Source organism: Rattus norvegicus, chromosome 3, assembly GCF_036323735.1.
Source record: "Rattus norvegicus strain BN/NHsdMcwi chromosome 3, GRCr8, whole genome shotgun sequence".
NCBI classification, from domain to species: Eukaryota; Metazoa; Chordata; class Mammalia; order Rodentia; family Muridae; genus Rattus; species Rattus norvegicus.
This window is the reverse complement of record NC_086021.1, coordinates 57,956,825-57,982,566: the sequence shown is the minus strand read 5'-3', so window position 1 is coordinate 57,982,566 and position 25,742 is coordinate 57,956,825. Positions and strand designations below refer to the sequence as shown.

General features: G+C 41.4%; 1 protein-coding gene and 1 long non-coding RNA gene across 12 annotated transcripts in view; one reads left to right on the top strand and one right to left on the bottom strand.

The window, feature by feature from the left end:
* The window catches only part of Fmnl2 (formin-like 2), a 275,597-nt gene that overhangs the window by 51,266 nt on the left and 198,589 nt on the right, over window positions 1-25,742 (bottom strand). For all 11 annotated transcript variants that reach the window (XM_039106785.2, XM_039106787.2, XM_039106784.2 and 8 more), the window contains 3 exons: window positions 16,687-16,795; window positions 13,019-13,095; window positions 11,552-11,645 (listed from right to left, as the gene is read on the bottom strand). In XM_039106785.2, the coding sequence (XP_038962713.1) occupies window positions 11,552-11,645; window positions 13,019-13,095; window positions 16,687-16,795 (280 nt within the window). The remainder of the gene's footprint in view (window positions 1-11,551; window positions 11,646-13,018; window positions 13,096-16,686; window positions 16,796-25,742) is intronic.
* LOC134486096 (uncharacterized) lies at window positions 11,642-25,411 on the top strand. Its single transcript, XR_010064793.1, has 2 exons — window positions 11,642-11,836; window positions 11,924-25,411. It is a non-coding gene; the product is annotated as an uncharacterized LOC134486096 (long non-coding RNA).

Below are 25,742 nucleotides of genomic sequence, written 5' to 3'. Positions count from 1 at the left end.
TTGGTTGTCATTGACAGGATACCTATTGTGATAAAACTTCATAACCAGAAGCACCTTGGAGAGGAAAGGGTTTATTTCAGCTCAGTACTCTCAGGACACAGACCATCACTGAGGGAAGTCAGAGCAAGATCTCAAGGCAGAAACCTGGAGGCAGAACCGAAGCAGAGGCCATGGAGGAACACCACTTACTGGGTTGCTATGGCTGCCTTTTTAGAGAGCCCAAGACCACATGCCCGTGAATAATTCCACCCACAAATGGTCTGAAACCCACATCAATCATTAATCAAGAAAACATCCCTCAGGCAATCTGATGGAAGCAGTTCCTCATTTAATGTTCCCTTTTCCCAAATGACATTACCTAGTATCTAGCTGACAAAACACTTAGCCAGCACATTGGAACAGGTCAAGACTTAGATACAAGTGTAATCCTACAATATTTAATTATGGTTTTCATTGATGTCATAATTCTGGAGAGATTTAAGTATTGCCTTTAAAAAATATTTTAAGATTTTAAAATGTGTGTGTGTGTATGTGAGAGAGGTGGGGAGAGAGAGAGAGAGAGAGAGAGAGAGAGAGAGAGAGAGAGAGAGAGAGGGAGGTGGGGCGGGAGGAGGGAAAGAGAGAGATAACGTACATGCATGTAGATGCCTTGTAGAGGTCCTAAAATGGGTGGAGATTCCTTGGAGCTCTTTGTGAGCCACCCACTATGTGTACTGGGAACTAGGGTCCTCTGTAAGAGCAGCAAGCCCTCCTGAGCACCAGACATCTATCTAGTCTTATAAGTGTGATCGTAAATGGAGTGTGTTTATCTTAATACTGAGATCTGTGGGTATGATGGCTGAGTTTGTCCTTTAGGGACTTGGTTTGCTACTCTGGGGACTTCTCCTAGGACTATTCGATCTTACCTGAGTGCCAATGTCATTAGTGAATTAAAGGCATCAGACTGTCACATCTCGCTTTTAACTCTTGGCATTCTTTGATTTTAAGACTCTATTTACCCTCCTAAAATTGTATTCTCTTTGTCCTACTGACTGCTGCCTCTTCTAATTTACTGCATGCCTATATCATTAACAGAGCATTGGTCAACTGTCTACTTAGGAGATGAGGGAGCTCTTCCCAACCCAACATGGCCTCATGCACTACCATTACCATCCTCCCAACAGGAGACCTAAAGCAAAACATTCTCATCAACTGCCAAGTGAGTGATGCTAGTCTTCCTTTGGGAAGACAGGCTGGTAAACACATGAGGAAGCAACATGTATACTGCCTGTATTTCCAACCCATTGTTTCCAGAGCCTGGACCTACAGTCTCTGGAGGGGCCAGCAGGACGTGAGGCAGACTGTGGTATGTGTTTAGATCTCTAGACCTCAGCCTGTAAGGACCATCAAAGGAACCAATGTGACTTTAATGATTTTTTTCCTTTTTAATTATTCTTGTCTACCTCTGTATCTACAAGAGTTTGCCTATGTGTGTAGTACCCACAGAGGCCAGAAGAGAGCGTGGGATGCCACAGAACGGGAGTTACACATGACTATGAGCTTCCATGTGGCTGAAGGAAACAGAAGCCTGGGTTCTTTGCAAGTGCTCTGAACCACGTAGCCACTGTCCCAGCATCCGTGAGCTTTTAAAATGATGCTTGCCATTGTCACCGCCATCCCGGTTGGACTGCTGAGTTAGAGTCTCCAGAGACAAGTGTTTTTCAAAGGCACAGTTCCCTGTTGGAGATTCTGCTCTTTCCTCGAATGGGGCCACACTGAGTTCTTCTATCTTCGGCAACAGTTTTAGGGCAGTCACAAATAAATGGTAAGTAGTGATCACAATCCTGGAGCTCTGTGAACGCTAACCGTGTTAACACTCGGTCCCTAAAGGGTGACAGCTGTTGGCCTACTTTCCCCAGGATCACTCCAGGGCCAGGAACCTCCACTAAGGACTCAGACCCTTGTCTGAAGCTGTCTGATGGTGGTTCTCTCTAGAGCCACACATGATGGAACTGGATGCTCATAGGAGACATCTGAATTGCAGAATTTAGAATATAGGAGATACTTAAACTCTCCCCTATCTGTAAAATGGGGAGATGTTATCCTAATCAACCATGTAGTCTTACTTACACTGTCAATCTCTATTCATGAAATTTTCTCCACCAAATCAAGTCCTTTTTTTTTTTAAAAAAAAAAAAAAAAAAAAAAAAAGGATCCAGCTTAAAAGGCACCTCCTTTCTCACTGGATCCCTACAAATTGCTCGTTCTTCCATGAATTTTACTAGTAATTTAAAACCATCCCAAGAATCTACCTTATCTGTAGCTATATTTTTATTATGTTTGCTCTTTAGTGGGAAAATATAGGGACATACTTAGAAAGTGCTTGGGGTATAACAGCATGTCGTGTAAGACTATATAAACCCAGAGCTGAACGGTGACAGTCCCAGTGGGAAGCGGATTAGAATGAGGGCAGACCCACTTACACCGAGGCCTCCCTCCCTCTTCAGTTCTTACTCACACCTGGGAACCAGCAATATGCATTGGGCCTGGGGGCATTAACTAAACAATATATAGCCAAATGCTTATGCAGAAAACATTCTAGTATTTTCTCTACTTTAAACCATATATATAATTCATACATAAGACAGATTTGTTGATATTTATAATATGAGAGAAGAAGGAAAGAATCAACAATTGTATTCATGTCTTTTTTGTGAAAGTTACTACTCATTGTTATGAGAGAAACCATGACACAAAACCCTTACATATTTATTATGGACTTCTCATACAAACATGTTTATGTTTTATAAATGTTTCAATTCCAACTGAAATTTTAGTTTGACTCACAGGAAGTCAAATTTAATAAGTTCCTACAGTTAAATTATAATAATGAGTTGAAAATAAGCAATATTCTGTACATTTGGAATCTGTCTCTCTTACTGTTGATCCTGGTGCACATGTACTCTACCAAATCCCTTCTGCAGGCAGGTCTACCTTTAAAAGTCAAGGAACCCTTGTAGGACACCCACCATGCCTTCTATTGTCTGTCAAGTTCCCCAGTCCCAATGACCAGACTTCGTTCATGCTATGAAATCTGTACACTGCTTAACAACTCCCCAGACATTTCCATGACCTCCGAGCTTGTTTAGTAGTTCTTAAGGAAAGGTGGTAAGGATAAATGGTAAATAAAAGGTAACCAGCCATTGCTAGGAAAGAAAACTAGATGTATAAAATGTAGGTGATGGTCTAGTCCCACAACAGAAACCAACATACTATATTACCATATTACTATATTACTATATTGCCAGGACAGCCATGGCCAGTCTTGCCATTTGTGCTCTAGGGTTTAATTGTTACTCATACAGTATCTTTGTGTAATTAGGCACATACTAACACACATGTATGAGAGAGAGAGAGAGAGAGAGAGAGAGAGAGAGAGAGAGAGAGGAGAGGAGAGATGAGATTCTTTCTATTCTCAGGCATCTGATAACTTGGTGTGTGTATATATAAATACATATGTGTGACTGTATATACATATAGACACATACACATATACGCATACATATATATATATTCATATACGTACAGGCAGACACACACACACTTCATACTGCCCTCGTGTCCTTTAAAAACCTCAGAACACACAAATGTCAATGAGCCAGTTCTGAAAGAAAGTTCCAGGCTTGAAGACCAGCGCCCAAGCCTGTGAGACCCAGCATATGTCGCCAGAACACAGCTCTCGATGCTTCTCTCAGGGCATTCTTCCAAGAATATAAAATGAGGACACAAGTGCCAACTGCTTTACAGTTGCCAGAGGGCATGGGGTTTAGAAGGGGTATTTTTATGTGAGTAAAAATACAAAGGAGGCAACACCCTGTTTTTTATGTGGCTGCTCCATTAGGAAAATGAAGCTCCTCTTTGTCGAGAACTGCAGTTGGGCTGGGGAGGGGTCTGCATTAAAGTCAGGATGAGCAAAAGCGCCTGCATCACTGTGAGCTAGCCAGGTCACCAGATAGCTGGGTGTGCCTCTGAGCCCCTTAGTCCTCTCTGCTTTCTCTTTTCTCGTTAGTTATTTTTCTTTTCAGTTCCCCAGGTCCACAGAGAATTAAGGTCCTGCAGATTTTAGAGTAAATTCAAACAGCAGCAGGCTGTTGGTGCAGGAAGAGACCAAGGACCCTGAAACATCAGTGGCAAATTCTGAAACAAGCGACATAGGCCAACCCATACCTTGTCCCATCTACTGATCTCATGCTGGGTCCACTGTCAAGGGGCTCTCAGCTCCAAGCCCAAGAACCAGTCATTTCTTTTTTTTTTTTTTTTTTTTTTTTTTGGTTCTTTTTTTTTTTTTTTCGGAGCTGGGGACCGAACCCAGGGCCTTGCGCTTCCTAGGTAAGCGCTCTACCACTGAGCTAAATCCCCAGCCCCCAGTCATTTCTTTACTAATGGAAGCTGTTTAAAGAGCCAGTGATTGGAGAGTACATTTCTTTTGCTGCCCCCTCACTTTGAGGCTTTGGAAACATGAAGGCTGTGTGTATTCTTAGCCATGGCCTCTTTCATGAGCATTCCCCACTTTCTCTTCTCAGGCATGGGGCAACTTCACTAAAAGACAATCTTGATACGAAATGGCAGCCTTAATTCTCTTTACCTGTATGTTGGTAAATTACATATTCCCTGCACTAGAGTATCCATGTTCCCACCCTGGTACCATTACCTTATTTGGTATAAGGTGTTTCATGGACACTGAGTAAGTGGAGGAATATGAGATCAGGAGACTATCTGGATTGATCTCAAGGTTTCTTAAATAAAGGAAGCCAAAGAATCTGAAAATAGGTAGCAGGGAAAGAGGCAGGTGCTTTGAACCAAGGAATATAGAAGGTAAAAAACGAAGGACAGGCTCTGTTCTGGATTCTGTAGAAAACTACTACATTGATTATTTGCTACTTTGATATGCAGGACCACAAGACTTAAAAAAAAGGCGGGGGAGCTTAAAGCCACTAGGACTATACTTGTCTAAGACAACAATCACCTGAGGGTGACAGGCACAGAGGCACGCCCCTATAACCACCAGAGGAGCATAGAGGCACACCCCTGTAATCACAGCACCCAGGTGCCTGAGACAAGAAAAGATAAACTCAAGGCCAGCCTGGGATACCTAAATAGTCGGAGGTCATGTGTCAAAATTAATGATAATAACAATGGTGATGCTACCTAACTGATTCTTCTTAGATAAAGATAAACTCAAGCACCATTTGCCTCACATTTCTTCTGACTCGTCTGCCTTAAACACAGACAGACAAACAGTCAGACAAACAGATAGACACACCACACACACACACACACACACACACCTTGTCTTGATCTTCATCTCCTTGGCCACCGTCTTCCATTTACCTTTTGAGAACCTAGTACTTCAACTGTCAAATGTATCTACTTCTTCAACTTGCCTTTTTGGGGAGGACTACAGGTTACTTTTTGATTTCCAGTGTTTACCAATGTCCCTGACAAAAAGTTGCCTTTGCATTTTCAATAAATAAGCATGACTCATCCCATCACCAGCAGGATAGTGCTGTTCATTCCCTACTAGCAGATGAAGGCGCTTGTGATCATAACTTCATCATTACCAGGAAACTCAGAACCCTAGACAATGCTTCCCTTCCCTTCTGGGAAGGCTCTCAAAACCACCCCCTTGAAAGAAGCATTGATCGCCCTTCCTAGCATCAATCAAAAAGTTAATCAAGCTTTTTATTATAAGGAGGAGTGATCATTGTCTTGAACAAAGAGGAGAAAGGAAATAAGAAACAACTAAAATCTTAGGCAATCCCCTATAGATACTAAGGCAAACATGATGCTTGCTACTGAGTGTCAACATGCCTGCACAGAGAACGTCTAGTGCAGTTCAAGCATTGGATGTGTTATCAATGGAAGTGTTTCCAGAGGGGACTGACGTGTGGGGGTAAGTGAGGGGGAAGCCCTACTCTGAATGTGGGTTGTACCATCCAATAGGCTAAAGACTGGGAAGTGAAGGAATTAGAAGAAGAAACTAGAATATGCATCATATGCATGCAAGCACCATTCTTTAAGTATGAATACGGCTGCTGCCACCATCCAGACATTACACTCCAGCAGCTTTGGTGTTTCAGTGTGGACTCAATACAAACAGTTCTCTAGGGAACTCTCGACTCTAGAGTCCCCATCAACTCTATCACCTTTGAGAGACCCTAGATAGATACAACAGAAGTGGAGGCAGTCTCAGACATCTCAGTATTTAGCATCTCAGACCCATAGCACCACAGAGCTTAGTAAACCTACTGCTAGGGTCACAGTGTGCTATCCATTCACTGACACCACATAAATAAGACCATGTAGCCATGTTAATAGGGCATATGACTTTGCTACCCATACCCAAGAAAATATAGCAGCCAGACAGGCCTGGTAAGTTAGATAATCTAGTTTATGGCTAATGTAATGGAATGCATACACACTCTAGGACTATGTCTTAGAGAGTATTCTTTGTATCGAATACAAAAGTATTCTTCCTTCCATGTTTAAAATGTTTAGTACTCCCAGAGTTACTTGGATGGCCCATGCTAGATTTATAACTCATGCCCTCAAATACTGATGAAGTCAATGAAATTAAACTCAGAGGGATTCTGGGAACACATCAAAATGTCTGTTGTTCTTCCTGTCTAGTTTGAACCACTGTGAATAACTCTTGACAGGCTTTCTTAAATCAAGTTAATAATGCATAGTACAAGCGCTTTCAGATGCCCAGTAGCTAAACCACATCAGCCTTCTTAGGAAAATGTCTAGCATGTGGGGGAGGCGGACAAAGGCTACTGCCAAAAGCCTTGCATACAAGAGATCTGGTGGCCTTGAGTGACTCACTTTAGAAGGCTTGTGTGTCTATACTGAAGTTCAAAAGTGGGAGCTGTTAAGGTGTTTACTAACCAAACTACAGCTTTTGCCCCAAACCAGATGTTAGTTATAGAAGCAGTTGAAGACAGTTATAACTGATTTGGAATCCTGAGGGCTTCCTGGGATACCTTCCAGCATTCTGGAAGACACGATGGCTCAAAACCTTCAAGGTTTTATCAGTGGCGTCACAGTAGGCTGTTCTAGTGCAGTGTTCTGAGTAGTTTTGCCATCACAGCAAATGGAAACTTTCTCTGGTACTTTTTATAGTATCTTTTACAAGTAGGGCAAGCTCTCAACAATAGATTATAATGGGGCATGAAATGAGGAAGGATAAAGAAAAAGAAAAGAAAGTCTAGGTTGAAAACTCACAGGAGTTGAACTAGATAGAACCTTTCTGAATCTACAGTGAGGGCTGGTCAAGGCAGTTGGCAGGTTTTATGAGCCCATGAGTTACTAGGCAAGGTCCATGACGCTTGGGGGAAAAGAACACCAAACAGAGCTGAGGGTGCCTCTCTCAAGGATGAATGCATAGGCTATCCATGGGCTGGACACACCAGCAATGCCTACCCATCTCTAAGGCCAACCACACCAGCAGGCTAGCCATACCAGGAATGCCTACCCATCTCTAAGGCTGGCCTCTAGGCTCCTTGTCCTCCTTTGGTATGTTAGAAAAAAAGACCCTGAACTAATATAAACACAAAGTATTTCTGGAATTCCAAACATGGTTTTTTTTCCTATCTCAAAGACTCAACACTCAAAATATATAAGACAGAACTTCAAGAAGATGGCTGCATGTCTTTTCATATGGATAAAGGGAACAATGAGGAGAAACAGATGGTCCTTGTTCTCACCCTGGTCTTCATTTCAGGGGTATAAATTTTCATGAGGAGACACTTCAACACCAAGCCCAGATGTGTGACTTCCTTTTACTTAATTGTTCTTAGAGCAAAGAACTTAAGGAGTGCTGTGGTTGGCTATTAATGAGCTAATCTCCAACTACTCATACCCTTGCTGTAGGTACAAGCTACAAGCTGCCATCGGAAGTTCTATCACTGAAACTCACCATCATACACAATGAGGTAGTAACACATGTGCTTGCTCAGTGATGCTGGCTGTAGACCAAACCTCATCACAATAAGCCAGCGGTTCTCAACCTTCCTAATGTCGAGAATCTTTAATACAGTTCCTCAAGCTGTGGTGACGCCCCACCATAAAATTATGTTTGCTGTTACTTCCTAACTTAGGATTTCGCTAGAGATATGAGTCATAATATAAATATTTTTGGGAGACAGTAGTTTGCAGACGGGGTCGAGACCCACAGATTGAGAACCACTGCAATCAGCAATATCCCATAAAATTGGGTTAATATCCTTCTCCTTCAAATTTCATTAAGTTGTGCACTCTCTATTCTTAAGCACATACTTTAGATGTGAGAACACGGAGGGCAAGACTCTTTTGAAAACAAAATGAGGACAAGCAAGATGCTTGGTAAAAGTGCTTGAAACGCAAGCCTGGAAACTGAGGTCAGTAACAGGAAGAATCAGCTCCCATAGTCTGTCCTCAACCCATCCCATCTGTCATGATGTGAGCATTGCTTTGACATCTTCCCCTTCCCCCACCCTCACTCTCCTGACCCAGCACTCACATACACACAATAATAATAATAATAATAACAACAACAACAACTTTAAAAAAACAGAGCAAGATTGCTAGTATCTTTAACATTAACTGAACCAACCATAAGAAAAGAAGTCATCATACGTGTCAAGGGCCAAAAATCTATTTGCTTCATTTTCCATTCATATTAACCTGTACAACTGGTCATATAAGACAGAATAACCATATTGGTTTAAGACAGAGAAGGCATAATTCCTGCTACAGACTAAAGGTGAGCAGTCTCTGTGTGGCATAGTGCTCTCAACCATGGGTGGCACTGTGAATGTTATCTACTGACCAGCATCCTGCAAACAGAGACATGATGTTTCATAAAGCATTAGATCCTAGCGCCCCAGAAGTCAGAAGGCTCCAATGACATTTCTGGCAACACAAACAAACAAAACAAAACAAAAAAACATAACAATACCATTTGCTTTGATATGTAAGAAAAGGACTGATTCACATAGAGATATGAGAAAAAGAAAGGAATTTAAGGAGCACTGAGCTGAATGGAATTGTATTTGGACCCAAAACTCCAGTCAAATGCAGAATAGAAAAGGGATTCCAGAAAGAGCTGGTTTTGTTGCAGCTTTAAACACATTCAGGTCATAATACCACTTTCAACACTACCTGCCAGTGACTGGATTTAGGAGATTTCTTAATAAGCATTGATGTCTCCTAAAAAGCTAAAACACACAGAAATACTTTTTTTAAATTTATTTATTATAAATACATGCCTGCATGTGTGCCTGTATACCAGAAGGGGTACCAGATCTCATTACAGATGGTTGTGAGCCACCATGTGGTTGCTGGGAACTGAACTCAGGACCTCTAGAAAAGCAGTCAATGTTCTTAAACCTCTGAGCCATTTCTCTAGCCCACACAGAAAACTTTTAACACAGAAGATCTGACTGGACTCTGCACGCCTGTGTCTTCTATGTGTAAGTATGAGAAAACAAAACCAAAGCACCTTCTATAAGGCAAAGTTTAAGTCAGATCCAATATAGTTTTTTCTTAAAATTTATTTATTTTATATATGTGTGTACACTGTCGCTGTCATCAGACACACCAGAAGAGGGCATCAGATCCCATTACAGATGGTTGTGAGCCACCATGTGGTTGAACTGAGGACCTCTGGAAAAGGAGTCAGTGCTCTTAACCGCTGAGCCATCTCTCCAGCCCCTGATATAGTTTTTAATACATAATTTGACTTACAGTATAATCAGATGGTTATTAAAGTTGTATTTCAGCTATGGTCATGAATACATTTACAGTAAATATTTTCAGTGTAGACAGGACTTGGCATGTGATATTCTCAGTATGAGATTGAAACAACATGTGATATTTTCAAGTCTGGACTCATGCAAGGATTTGGGGATTACATCAACAAACATATGCTATTTATCTTGCATTTTAAAATCATCCCCCCAATATACCCCCTTATTTGTAGATGTAAAATGTGAATATATTTATCTATGATCTATAGAGTCACAGATATGCATTTACACATTCTTCTTTTTTTTTTTTTCCCGGAGCTGGGGACTGAACCCAGGGCCTTGCGCTTGCTAGGCAAGTGCTCACCACTGAGCTAAATCCCCAACCACATTTACACATTCTTACATTGAAAGTTCATTTGTTTTGGGAGCCACGCATGAACATAAGGATTCCCTGTTACTCATCATCCTTTGAAAACTCAGGTATGATTTCACTACCACTGAGGCTAGATCTATTTTTAAAGGCATTATTTGGTGGTCTTCTCAGGTGCCAATAATTACACAGATATGCATCAGATTCATTAAACACTGGTGAGGACAAGGAGCAACTGGCCAAGGCCAGTAGTGTGCACCCCACTGCTCACAGGTTAAGAGCTCCCCAGCCATGACAGACTCACAGCGCTAAAGCATACCTGGGCTGAGGGTCCTATCAGAACCTGGGGCTCTAAGTGCTTTCAACATTCTCCCAGAGTTGTTTCCTAACCTAAGTGGTCTGAGATGTGGGGCATAGGCACTAGGAATATAGAGGCAGTCGGCTTGGTCACAGCACTGCCCACTATACCCAAGGAAAACTGGTTCCTTCCTTAGTAGAGATGTCTTGTTATTTTCATGGATGCCTGACTTGTATAATATTACCTGTGTGCAATGATCTCTCTTGTTCAGATCAGTCTTCTCTCCCCTCGACTGCAGGTAACTGAACCTACAGAACTCTGTACATGCTGGCAAATGTCATGCCACTACTACTGATACCACTGAACCAAATCTCCAGCCCTCAGTCTCTATTTCAATCATATATGCCCATTGCCTCACTGTTGGTGGTGGTGGTGGTGGTGATGGTGGTGGTGGTGGTGGTGGTGGTGGTGGTGGTGGTTTCCTTGTTGGAGGAACATGTACCTCAGACTAATTTGGAACTCACTATGTAGGCAAATTATTTTACAACAACTCTACCCCAGATATCCCAGTGCTGGGACTGCAGGTCTGTGATCCTCTATACACAGTCTTAACTTTCCTATGAGTGTGTGTGTAAGCATGTGTGTGTTTATAATAGCACCTCTCTTTAACAGAGATCCTCCAATACAAAATCCTCCAATAAGTGTCCCTATTTGGCAGGTTTAATGGGTTTGTTTTACATAGATAGAATCCAGCAAAAGAATGAAAATAAATAAATAGGATTGGGGAAAAGTAACTATGATGAAAGAGTTTATAAAGCTTACTGGAATTTACACTGTAAAAACCTTAACTCAATGTGTGCACATCAAAGCCTGCTTGCCCAATGACTGTCGCCATGCTCCAAAGGGAAATGATGACTACAAAGAGTTTTAACATAGGATAGAAGCGAGACACCCAAAAAGAGCTTTCTTCAGCCACATAAACTAAACTGAGCTAAAGTCACTGCTCCCCTCTCAGTAATGCCTCAGGAAACTTAGCTACTTATGCTCCCTTAGTCCTAGGATCAGTGAAAGCGTGAATCACTCTATTCGAAGACGGAAGACATTTGTATACTCTACCTCCTTGAAGTTATCAAAAGCTGATAAAATTATTTCATGCCCGCCTCTGACAAGACAAACAGCTGCCAACAGCTCCAAGACAAGAGCTTTTGTTCTGTCAAAACAAGAAGGGGAAAGAAAGACATAAATCACTGAAGAAGACAGGATGAGTCGTCTGCTCCTTCCAGGATGAACACTCGAGGAGTAGAGCATTGGCCTGCATACTCATTAATCCCTCGGTAACTGAGGGACACCAAGCACATTCTGGAACCTCCCTAAATACACAGTCTGTGGTGACTAGAGAAGGTGTGTGTGGTGGTCAGCTTTAACTAAGAGTCTAACAGGGCAAAATTAAAAATCAGCTGGAATTAATGCTTTTCACTTCTCTTGCAGGAACAGAGCCATGAAAATTCCACATGACAGGGTTCTAGTATTTCTTCTTATGCAGGAGACCGGAAAAGTACCAGGTTACAGCTGTGCTCATAGAAAAATATTTTCTCTCACTCAACAAAATAAAGTTGCATCTAAAATCACTTTGGAAGAAGAAGCCAGAGATGAAGTCTGCAAATAAAACGTGAACAAAGAAACAGTATTGGGTCTTCATCATGAGACTGCTTTAGCATTTCGTCTTCATTCTGGAATAAAAACTGCCAACCTCTTTAACAAAGAGGGTTCTGATACCCCACAGTGTCAACTGTCTTAAGAAAAATGAATAATGACCTCCCTGTGGTGAAGGCAGGAACCAGGACTCATATGACTATTTTGGATTTTCGTAAACTACAAAAGCAACCACAGAACCAAAATATCCAATATGTATACAGGACTTCACAATTTATATTCTCTTCTCCATTAAAAGATTCAATTTATCCTCAGGGTTTCTTTTTTTAAACGAGAATCAATACTTTTTTAGATAATTCAGTTCTTAACTATGTATTTGAAGGAGAGGTACACAACTGAAATGCAGACATCACCAGAAGATGAAATATTTATTGTACATCAAGCAAAAGGCAGATGTGAGTGAAAGAACTGCAGTACATGACTCTGGTCTTGACGGTACACATAATGGGAAGCCATGCACGTACCATTAAATGTGTGTGTGTGCTTCTTTTTCTGTTCATAACTAAGCTGCATGTGTCAGGATAGCCTGGTGGGCTGCTTGGCTTTCATATTACCTGGTGTATCTAAAGCTTTGTCAAGACGCTCCCGGTCTCCATGCCTGGTGGACTGGCAACCCAGTCCTGCCTACCACACATTTCAGTAGAGCTGTAGAGAACCAGGTCACCCAGGGATTGAAAGGTAACAGAGAAGACTGGGAGCTGTCCCAAGTGCTCAATTCTGTTCCCTACAGGAGAGTAGCCAGGCGAAAGTGAAAATTCTACACAGTCATAGGGTTTACAGCCAGTCTTGCCTGGGGAGAGCCACTCTTGGAAGGATTCCAGTTCTAAAATGGCTGACTCTGCTTCCCTGAATGTTACAAAAGATGCTTACCTGGGATTCTTGTTGTTCAGACTTAGTGCAATCTCATTGACGGCGTGTGGATGAGACATGACCATGTTGAAACCATACTGAAATGCAGAGGGGAAAAGCAAAGCATTATATCCAAAGTTTCAATGTTAACTAAACCACAAACACTTGGGCTGGCGGGCTAGCTCGGTGTAAGTCGGCCTCCCATGACTAAACTCCAGATCCAATCTCTAGCACTGCCAAACCCCACGACATTTGCTACTTCAGATGACTCGTGTCCTCAACAAAGGCAGTGGAGTTCCTAGCATGTGAGCATCAGAACATGCATCCTTCCCAAAATTTTGGAAACACTGCCATCCCTTCAAAGGTACTTGGAGCAAGAGCATCCTTGAACTATATGAATGAACTTTGTGTTTTTCTTTATTAAACTAGTGAAAAGACTACTCTAGTGACTCAAAAGTTGTGCATGCACTGAATCATTTTGAAAATGAAACAAAATCAAGCCCCGACTGAATTCCCGAGATCCACCCAGGTCATTTTACTCTGCATTTCTACCACCAAGCTCTGAAATCTGATTTTTTTCAAGCATCCAGGATGACTCCATGAGACAGCTAGGGTTGACCTTTCCCAGCTTCTGCTCCTCCTCCCACCTCTTCCACCACCCCTGGCAATGGCCATTTTGGTGCACACCTTCCCATAACTCCATACAAACAAGCTACCCCACAACAAGAATCTGGAGCAATGACTGTGTTTTCTAAACACACGCACAGTTTAGCTCCTCTTCCTCTCATAGTGAGACAATCCTAAGCCACCCACTGACAAGTGAAAAATAAAAAGAAGAAAAAAAACTTTTGAGGCTGAGGCAGAAAAATGAGGTTAGGGGTCAGGATGGACTCATAGCAAGGCACTATCTCCCCAAAACAAAACTTTCTAAAGCTTCAGTCAATCATTGACCGGGGTATCTCCTCTCAGAGATAAACACTTCTGTGCTCCAACCTGAGGCCAGCCCATCCACTTGAATCCTTGAGGTCACTCCCTCTCATCGACTCCACATTATAGGAGGCAGCACAGTGACGTGCAGCTGTAATCCTAAAACTTTGCAGGTGCAAGCAGGAGGAGCAATTCAAAGAGTTCACAGCCAGCCCGGTCTATCTTGAGATCCTTCCTCAAAAATACAAAGAATGTGAAATGTTCTGAATGCTCCACAGGCCTATTTGTCTCTCTCCACTGATTCATTACCATTAGCCTAAGTTTACTGTACAACAATACCCTAGCTTGACAGCACGGCCAGTGTGCAGCCACACTGTCCCATTTGGGTGCTATCCTTTACAACAGCAAAGACCCCTCAAACATGCAAGGTCTAGAGATTTCTTTCCTTCCTCTCACTGTGTGTTCTGGAGGCCACTCCTATTCAGTCTTTCACCTCCCACCCCTGAAGCTGTTCTTGGCTGGATCTCCACGTGCACTTAGCTAAACCCTGGGGCTAAGCCTCATTCATCTTGCATGACTTAGCAGAAGCATCAGACACAGCTCGCAGCACTTCCTCTGGATGGATGGCTTTTGCCCTCTTGGCTGTTTCTCACTCTTTTCTTCTTCTCGGCTTTTCTCTCTCTGACATTTAGGTGGAGTGCCTTAAGGGCCCATATTAAGAACCTCCTCTCTCCCTACTAGCCCAGTGTCATAGTTTCTGATACCATTTTTATACTAGGCTTTCAAATATCTATTTTCAACCCACACATCCCACTCAGTATTCAGCCTGGCTTATCCCACTTCAGCTCACTCTCTGGAGGCCAAATAGACATCTCAATTAAAGTCTGCCAAACAGACTTCCTGCTGATCTCTAGCAGACCTGCTGATCCTGTAGTAGCTGGCAACTTCATGTTAGAGACCCAGGATGGACTCCTGGTACCAGCTCTACTACTCACCTTCTCCCTCAACACACACCCAAATGCTGTGACCCTTACTGTCCATCCAAGGAGAGCCAGAACTTGACCACTTTTCTTATCTTTCCTCCTATAACTCTGAACATACCACCAGCAAAACTCATCCAAGTTAATGCCAGGCACTTCTGAAACAGGCCACCTCCCTTTGCCTCCACACCCAAAGGCCAACGCTGTACAGAAGCCATAAGGATCCATCCCATAAAACCAGATATCACACTACACCCTCAGAACACCTTGTTTTCTATTTGTGGCAAAGCCGTGTCTGTCACCAGTCCATAAGATTCTACATAGTCCCCGTTGTTATTTCTGCTTTTATCTTTACTTCTCCTAACTCCTTTTGCCCCAGCCATCCTGACTTCCCTTCCTGCTCCAGAACCCTAGAATCATCTTTCTTTAATAGCCCTTCCTCTGTCTGCAGGTCACTTACTTCCTAAGTCTCATAATTACTACATCCTCAGTGACACCGTCCTAGCAGCCAATCTGGAGAATCTACATACATACATACACACACACACACACACACACACACACACACACACACAAATACATACATACATATATATGGCATGTCTACCCCTTTTCTGATTCCTTTATCAGTAGTATTTAGTAGCAATAATTCAAAGTCTTCCTGGATTAGAACCTTGTACAACTCACTAGCCATATGGAGGGTATTGCTTAACTCTCAGTTTTCTCAGAAACAAAATATGTGTGTGTGGAGGTGGGGTGGTGGGGGTGGTAACACTGTCAACCTCACAGGGATATATAGTTACAAGAGTTTACAGGCATAAAACCCTGAGAAGTGAACAGAGCAGGTGACCAGCTTTAGTTTTATTCATCACCATTACGGTCTGGGATACTCCGTATACACGCTATCAGTGCAATCTTGCCATGATTACGGCCCCTGGAAAGTAAGCTCTTGACATGGTTTTAGGGACTGCAGCATTCTCAGTACTTAGAAGACTGTCTCTGTCTGGCGAAGCACCGAAAAACTCTAACTGGTGGGGGGAAGACCAAAGCATGCTTGATCCACACTCCAATATTGGGTTTGAATGCTAACATGGACCCTCATGCATCTGGTCCCTGACCTGGGAATCTCAGTTTTAAGCTGAATCTTTTTTTTTTTTTTTTTTTTTTTTTTTTTTGGCTAATCTATTCTTACAGTCCTATTCATTTACCCTAGATCCTGAACACACTCAGTTTCCACGCTGCTATGACATGTAAGGAATGCACATGCAACACTAATTTCCAGCCATAGCATGACCAGCCAAAGCAAGGATGTGCCCTGTTAACAGTGTCTCACATGCTCCTTGTGGACACTAGGAAACACCAATGCTAACACATAATGATAACTTCTCGATTAACCACCACATCAGCCAGTGTACCCGGGGCTCATTACTGCTCTTCTAAAGTGCTCCATCATTACTCACGACTAGAGGCTTACTTCCCATGGTACTCAGACCTTTACCAACTAACAGGACAACTTGCCATTTTGTGATGAATTATAAATACTGAGATATACAAACATGGAAGTTAATATTGGACATTAGAATGAATTGGACTCTTCTAAGTAGAATCTCATTAAATTAAGATCTTAACTTCAAAGAGATATATGAATATCAACATACATGGAGGGAGGGAGGAAGGGAGGGAGGGAGAGAGAGAGAGAGAGAGAGATGGTCAATCTGGGTCTTATTCTATCAGAATCTTGTACAGGACTGAAGCAAACATACTTGATAATTGAACACATACCTGGTAATTCATGATGGCCCGTAAACACATGATACAAACATGAACATCATCTTTCTTACTCACTAATCTTGAATTTTTCAAGGTTCTTCTGCTTGGCAAGGTATTATATCTAAAAAGAAAAGGGGGGGGTAACTTATAAAATGACAGACTATAGTCAGTACAAAGCACAACCACTTAAAGAGATTCACATTGCTCTCTACTTTGACAAGCACCTAGGTAAGAACTGCAGGCCCAAAATACCAACACCGACCACTGCAGAGGGCAAAGCCCCCATGGTTCTGTGAGCCTGTCATTGTCTTTCCAGGCTATCTTCCTGAAAAGTCTTCCCACTTCCTACTATCAACCCATCACAGAAGAGAGAGCATATGAGACCGCTGAGACCTTGGGACAATCACAGTCAGGGGGCTGATCTGGGTTTGCAGAAGCACATGAATGCAGATTATACCTGCTAATTCTAACAACAGATGCGGGACTGAAATTTAGCTCAGTCCTTGCTCTCCATCTACCTGACCAGATTTTAACCATTTCCTCCAGTTGCTGCTCTCACACGTCTCTGCTTTAAGAGTTTAAACCTACTGGAAGTCACACATTACTGCTTCCGGCTTCACCTTGAGATATTAGACCCTGGAGCATTAGTTCTCTATAAATGCCTCCAAACAGGACACATGCCTGTCTGATATGGCAGCTAAAACAAAGGAAAATGTGCTAAAACATCAGAGTTCAAATGCTTTAGTGTTACAATGAATTTAATCAACTTTACAGTACTTAAGTTTATTTTACCTTGCAAATATTACAGAGCAGATAATGTGATATAATGCATACAAAGCAGGTAACGCACAATGTAACACACTGCACAAAAAAACAGGTGACACTAACAGCTTCAACTGAAGCTTTGCCTCAGAGCAGAAACACAGGAATGTCAAGCCCATATGTAACACATTCAAATTTGTAACCGGATGGGGTTGGGAGGAGTCTGAATGTGGAAGAGGGAATGCTGGGAGTGGAAAGGAGTAAGAGCAGGTTGAAGTCAAACCAAGTTTCAAGGATAGTTCCACACATGTGAAGCAAGCAAGCATAGGGAATAACTTAGCAGCCCAGGACCCTCTGTGGTTGGGCCGTGTATACACGCCCTCTCTGAATGATATACTTAGCAACCTAGGGCCCTAACCTCTATCCAGCTACACCTGAACCTTCTTTTTTAAATGATGGAAATAAGTCACTGACCTCTCTGACCTCTTGATAATGTCCCACTTTGGCACAGAACTCACATGTCACTTTACCATAACTCCAGCCAGCACATGACTAAGGACACACTTCCTGGGGGTTTCCAAGGCTGGGTGGATTCAGAGAACTGCCATCCAGCCAGCTCATGTAAGCACATGAGTTATAGAGCAAGTGTATCATCACTGCTTTATACCAAGGAATACCACATAGAACTGCTATTAGGCGGGAGCAAGGAGGAGCTGCAAATATGTTTTTCGGAATCAACTTTTAAAATACATTTATTATGTATGTCACGTGCATCTCAATAAAAAAGGTTATGGGAATATAGTTCAGGGGTAGAGTATTTGCTTAGCATGAATGAGGTCCTGGGATCAATCTCTAGAACTTATTTTTAAAATGTACATTATATAAGATCTCCTTTGGAAAAATCAATGAAACATATTTATTTATCAATGAGTCCCTATGCTCAAAAGCAACAAATCTATTTTTTTTCCCAAAATGTACACTACCTGGCTTAAACATTCCTTTCCCTGATTTTTATACAAAGCTGCAGAAGGAATGAGAGGTAACAGTAGAAAATGTGTTTAAAAATCATAACATTACAAAGCTGTAAAAAAACCCAATAGGACGACCAATGATAACCAGCCATAGTGATAATGACTAAGGGCGACTTGTATCATTAACTCCAAAATGTTCTCCACACAGGGAAGAAAACTGAAGCTCAGAGAAGTTATATCACATGGCAAGTATGAGACAGAAGACCGGACCCCAGGCCCTTTCTCAGACTGAGGGCCACTGTGCTCTACCAGTTGCTTTTCAACAGCACAGGACAGCACAGCACTGTTACCTTGTAAAGACTGCAGCTCCAGTTCCTCCTGTCCAGTCCCTTCATGTCAGTTAGGACAGGCTGATGCTATTCCTGTCAATCACGTTTAGGTCTCACTGCCTGCCCTCAATACTAATGGACGCTTGATTAGGGTATAATTTACCTCCAGCGTTGCCTCAGGGCGTTTTTTGAAAAAAAAAATTATATCACTGACTGCCTAAATAAGCAAGGATTTCTCTGTTTAAATCTTAGTCTCATGCATTATTTTCTAGGAAATGGAGTTGGTGTGTGTTTGCTTGTTTGCTTTTACGTGATGGGATATTGTACTTGCTATTGTAGATGTCGCATTCTAAACAAATTTCTTCAAGTTAAATAAATGAAACTTGTAAACTATCATAGTATTTTCAAAATCTGTGAGGTAAGATTTTAGAGAACGTCAAAGGTTAATATAATACAGTCATAAGTACATTTTTCTGTGTGCACATCTCACAGAACTTCATAACTTCATAATTAGATTTTTATTTCATTTGATTTAATTCCTGTCTCAAGGAATTACTGTCAGTTGTGCTAGGTTTTAAATCAATCCCTGTTTATGAGTAAGCAAATATTATTTAATAAATAGTTCTCTAGGGAGTTGGTTCTATAATACCGCCAGAATGACCCTCAAATCCCAATAATATTGGGACTAAAACTCTATTGGTCATTTATTTTTCTACATAGACCCAAGGACAGGGTGAACAATCTAAAAAGAAACCTAAGTAAATTTCTTGCTTCTGTTTCTGTTTTTCTGATGTTTTTGGTTTGTTCCATTTTTACTGAGACTTAGTCTCACTCTATAGCCCAGGCTGGCCTGAACCTCACTATGTAGCCCATACTTCCCTCAAACAAATGGTATTCTCATCTTCTTACTTTAACTTCTCAAATACCGGACTTATAAAACTGGCCAAGTCTCTCATTTGAGGCATGTAAACATTTTTAAGTCCTCCTGTTTATGCTAATCTCTGCTAAATACCAATAGAAAGCAAAAGATAAAGATTTTCTTTCTGTGGAGTTTAGGAAACAATAGATAAATAAATATACAAGTTGGGCACTGTGCAACAGGCATTTGGAGACCACCATCTGCCTGCCTGCCTGCCTGCCTGCCTGCCTGCCTGCCTGTCTGTCTGTCTGTGTTATAGCCAGGATGTGGGAAAGAATAAGTTCCTGAGACATACGAACTGGAGAGAAATTACTGGAACAGTAAAGGGAGGAACAAAGTATGTGACACAATGAACAGCACAGGGAGGAACAAAGTATGTGACACAATGTATTACGGACCCCAAGGTTGGTATCTACTGCCACGCTGACAGTCTTTGGGTCACAAGATGACCATATGCAAAACAAGAGTAGCCCAGAAGCAGAACAGTCTGGTTGCTTTCTTTAGAATTCCTGCCATTAACAGGAAAACACGAGGGCTAAAGATAATTCTCTAGAGAAAACAACATCCATTTCTCATACATCACTTCTAAGGACTGCTTTGCTATCTCCTCAAGCACTGAACTAAAACTGTAGATGCTACACTGGCATTCAAGACAAGATTCCATTCTGGGTGAGATGCCCAATGAGAATTCAGAGACAAACCTATACAAATACAGTAAATTATTGGAAAACTGACTTGATATCAAAACTAAACAGAAGGTGGACGTGGGACTTGGACACATAATCAGAGAAGAAGGAAGATAGAGGCAGAAGGATGGATAATTCAGTGTCACTCTGGGCTAGATGAAATCCTGCCTCTTAACAAAACAACACATACGTCACAAAATGGGCAGGTTATATAGCTCGAGGGGCTGAGGGGAATGCTTGCTACACAAGCCTGGCAACTTGAGCTTGACTCCCCAGAACTCAAGTAGTAATAAAAGGAACAACTATAACAAAGTTGTCCTCTGGCCTCCATACACACGTCATATGCACACATTAATAACTTTTAAAATGTATTCCTGACACTTGCATCAGTTTCATGCGTATCACACCAAGCATCAGTAGTTACATGTGTGCAAGAAGTTCCACAGCAATGCTAACATGAGCAGGGGACATAAAAACTAACTGGTATTTGCAAATATGTTCTGCAAGACCATATATTTACAGAATGTATCTTATTTACTTCTGCAGTGATACCTTCCACCTGCACCACCTACTTCACTCATAAAAATGAAGCTGCAAAGAGGCACACAGCAAGTACCGCAAACTGCACAGCTGGTTTTCAAAGTTAGAAACAAACACATTCTTCAGATAAGAGTCCATAATAAATTTAAGAACAAGTAACATGTCTATGACGACCCTGAGTACAAGATAAAGCCTCCATTCTAGAGCCAAAGCTATATGACAGACAATGCATTTGTTCAGAGACCTGTATTTACAAAACCCAAACAGTTAGTAAACAGGAAGAATCTAGCTACTGTTAACCCAGTAATCTCTATGACTATTTTTTAGATTTATTTATTTATTTATTTATTTATTTATTTATTTATTTATTTAATGTATATGAGTACACTGTCACTGTCTTCAGAAACACCAGAAGAAGGCATCAGATCCCATTGCAGATGATTGTGAGCCACCTTGTGGTTGCTGGGAATTAAATTCAGAATCTCTGGAAGAGCAGTCAGTGCTCTTAACTGCTGAACCATCTCTCTAGCCCTTCAGCTAAGTCTTAACCCATCTATTGTTAAGTTATTACAACAGCACACATTAATTCATATACACATGAAGTTATTCCAGAGGATTGCTCAGTGGGTACAGGGCTCTAGGTTTGGTCTCTGGCATACATACATAAAAATTAGTTGATATGTTGGGTAAAAATTATATCTTTACTCTATGCTTCTATTATCTAATAATTGAGTACAAAATAGAACCTTGAAAGACTCCTTAACCATGCTGTTCCAACATCTGGAGAAAGATTTCAAAAAAAAAAAAAAAAAAAAAAAGAAAAGAAAAGCTCTATGCAGGTTCATTGCCAACAATTTTGGCACTCTTACATTCAGGCACTATTAGCCAAAAGAAGGGGAAAGGGCATATAATTTTTCTATTGCAAAGGAGCATTCAGACTTAGATATCAAACAAGTACCTATAAATACAGGAACTAGGACTGCCATGGAAGCTGAAGGGAAGGTTCAACCCCACTGGAATGCAATCCTCCACTAGGATGTCACATCATTTGGCAGGACTAGGCTAACAACCATTCCAAAGTTTGTGCTAACAGCACTTTAACCAAAAACTGGGGAGGGGGATTGGTTTCCTCTTTTACCCTTTAGACATGACATCACTTGGGCATTTTTTTCTAAATCAATTAAACATAATATACATGATGCTTAAAAACTGAGCCAAATACTTTGCTAACTAGCCCCATAGCCAAAAGAAACAAAGCTGAGATAGTTATAGGAAGACAGTTCAAAGTATAGGAAAGGGAGATGGGAGAAGAGAGGAGGAGTCGAAGACACTGAGGGAGAAGAGGGAGGGAGAAATGGAATGCTGATTCTTTTTAATAAGGGCTGTAGTGATCAGTGTGTTTTATATTTCCACTCGGAGACCCAAACAACAGCTGGAACTGCTTTTCAATGTGAGTAAAAGTGAGGTGTCAGCTCAGGATATACAGAACAAGTCTCTGATCACCTACAATTTCTGACTTCCTGTCGTTTTTCCTTTGAAGGCATGGACAGCAGGCTAAGCAGCAAACAGCCCCGTGAAGAGTGTCCAAGAAAACCAGCTTACTTTTGTCATACTTTGACACTAAAGTCAAAGTATATCCATTTATCCTAAATTTTTTATAAGCTTTCAATAAATCATTACTGGCAAGCACAGCCTAGCCTCAAAGTACAACATGAAGTCTAGAATACTCTTTTCAGACTTACTGACTTATTTTTCCCTAAATGGACCACTCAGCACAGCAGTGACAAGGTGGGTACTTTCTCAATTCATTTACAGTGTTATCACTTTCTAAATCAGGTGACAAAATTTATAATCACCTTCTGCCACCTCATTTGCTGACAGATAACATTCATGGTTTGAGAAGAATATTTTTTCTTGTTAAATGATATTCTAGGCCAACAATAAGTCAAGTTGTGTTAGAGGGACAATTTTAAACAAATGATAACAAGAACAGAGTAAAGTTCAGTTGACAACCTAAAACCATAAAATCAGAATGATGATCTATAATTTGGGTGGGAACAAAGGGGGAGTGCATATGAGGAGAATGAGAACCTCAGAGGAGATTCTCTCCTTCTCTAAGATGAAAACAGAGCAACTGGCAACTGAGTTCAAACTTTTTGGTTTTTTGTTTTGTTTTGTTCGTTTGGGATGTGTGTGTGTGTGTGTGTGTGTGTGTGTGTGTGTGTGTGTGTGTGTGTGTGTGTGTGTGCGCATGTGAGAAAGAAATAGAGACAGAGAGAAACTGACGCTAATAGTTGAAGCTGAAACTGTGGCAATTTCCCCAAAACAAATTCTAGTTGAAAGTAAAATGTTACTTGTTGAAACCTGAAAGAGAACCTTAAGGAGCATAACTCACAAATAACCTTGTTTTACAAGCAAAATGGTCGGGAGTTGTTGCTACCATGCACTTATTTCCAAGTAGTATGAAATACCTGAGTTATGCTGAAGATCTCTCCTGGGTCATGTGGCTCTAGTGTGATACACTGTCTGAGAAGGATTACAAACCCTCCGTGGGCATTGATAGGCAAACAGGACATTTAGTGGGAGGAAAAAAAATACATTTCATATGAAGGAAGAGACAGGAGAGCACAGTGGGAACCCTTTCTCCTCCATTGGTCTCAGGCAGAGAAGTTTAGCCCTTAGAGATAAGAATGGTGCCATTGCCAATGGTCCCTGTAGACAGTTAACCACAGGAAGCTCTCAGCACAGTGCCCAGTACATTGGCTCACTTATTGAAAGCTTTTTTGCCTGCATAAAAGTCATCGTACATATGTCTATGTTTTATATTCCCTCCTTAAACAACATGAGGAATGAGATGCCCAGGTCAGAAGTGTAAACCATAAGCCTAAACTCAGCTCTTTACTTAACCCATGGAAACAGGTATAATCTGTCGGATGACAATCTTTTTGTGAAATACTATTCCACAGAAACAGCAGCTAGAGGGGAAAAAGTGACATCTCATTCAGGCAGAATATTCATTTCAGAAGAGCTGCTAGTTAGTAGTTAATATTCTAAAGCAATGGGGCCACATTCATCCAAGTGAGAAGGTCAGCTGAGCTGGTCTCCATAACATTTCCACCTTTGAAATCTCTGACCTCTCTCTACACTAGAACTATCTCTGCCACACCACACAGCTCGTCTGTGAAAGGACAGTGTACTCCCCCTTTCCCAAACATGCCTGATCCTTAATGCACCATGCCCCATGCCTTTTCACCTTACCTCACTGTACAGTGGCCTTTTCTTTACCCTGAAATCCAACTCCATCCATCACCAAAAGACCCAGTTTAAACTTCCAGGTCCACATTAGCTCTCCACTCATTCCTTAAAAACTCAAAATATTTGTTCTGTCTCTACCATGTCTTATTTGAGTCTAACAGCATTAATCTTGACTGCCTTAAAATTACTTTTTCTTGGACCTCAAATTCCACAGCCTTGGTCTTCAACACATGAGGTACACACATGTGCAGAGACGATCAGTTAATGAAGCTGGATCTGTAGCCACATTGGTGGAATCCGTCTCAACCAGAACTGGAGACAGGACATTTTCTGGCAAAAGCACAAGCCAGGTTTCTGCTTCATTGACATCAACACTTCTGTGGCCAAGCTTCAGATATACAATGGCTCAGAACCCAGCCACAGGAACAATTCAGGTGTGTGCTGTGCCATACGGTGTTTCACAATCAATATGAAATAGTTTGAAAATATCAAGTTAAATCCAAGAAAAAAAATTGTACTAGCATCAGGATTTTGTTCAAAGAGTTTGTATTTAATAATGGAGTATTTTTATTTTTATCTAATCAAGATTTATGAGTTGTTAAAATTTGCTGAAATCTCATTTCTTCCAAATTTGACAAGGGATACTGGTAAGAGGTACTACCTAGAGATGGGACAGAGAAAACTGTTTTATATCAAAATGTGTTTGGTACAAAGATTTATTCATTAAGCAAAACTACCAGAATAAAACATCTCCAAAAAAACACCATATTTTCAAAAGAAATTTGATATTATTAGAAATGCATTCACCTGCAAAGAGTCCAATTCTTAGAATGAGGAGCTATAATATGATAACACAATGAATGGATCTGTGTACAAGGGAGCAGGGTGACACAAAGGTTACCATATTGTAACATGAAGAATGGTCGTTAAGACCAGGCCACCATGCACTGTCAGCTCCCTCGGGTGTTTTCTCCAGTGACTTACAAGATGCTCCAGGTGGAAGCCTCATCATCAGTGTGTAAACTGAAGCTGCTCCAAAGGCAGCAGAAGGACAAGTAGCTCAGGTGGCACTGGAGCAGAAGAGAGCCGGGCAGGGAAGCCAGCCTGGTAGTGATGTAAGAGGTGGATAAAACCAGAATGAGACAGTGGGACAAGAAAGGACAAAGCAGAGACGACAATCAGAAATGAGATGGCAGAATGAGAGAGAAAGCAATAAGATGAAAACCAGAACTTGAAGGAGTGTTGAGAGCAGAGGAAGAAAGGGGAGAGAAAGAGGAAGAGAGGAAAAAAATGTAAACAACCCTTGAGTATATGAAGAGTAACATGTAACACACAGCTGGGCTCCACCCAACTGCTGCTGACTCACAACAACTAAACTACTATTGATATACATTGTTTAGAACCATTAATTATGAATGAATAAGTAAATGGCATTCAAGTAGCCACCATGTTGAGCCTCTGATGAAATTCAAGTATCCCCGTCCCTGGGTTTTCAATCTATTGAAGCACAACACCTTCAATAGTGATGGCGGCTTCCTAGTTATCTTTGAGCATGCCTGCCAGAAAGGTCAAGTAGCTTCCATGTCTCTCCAAACAATATTCCCAT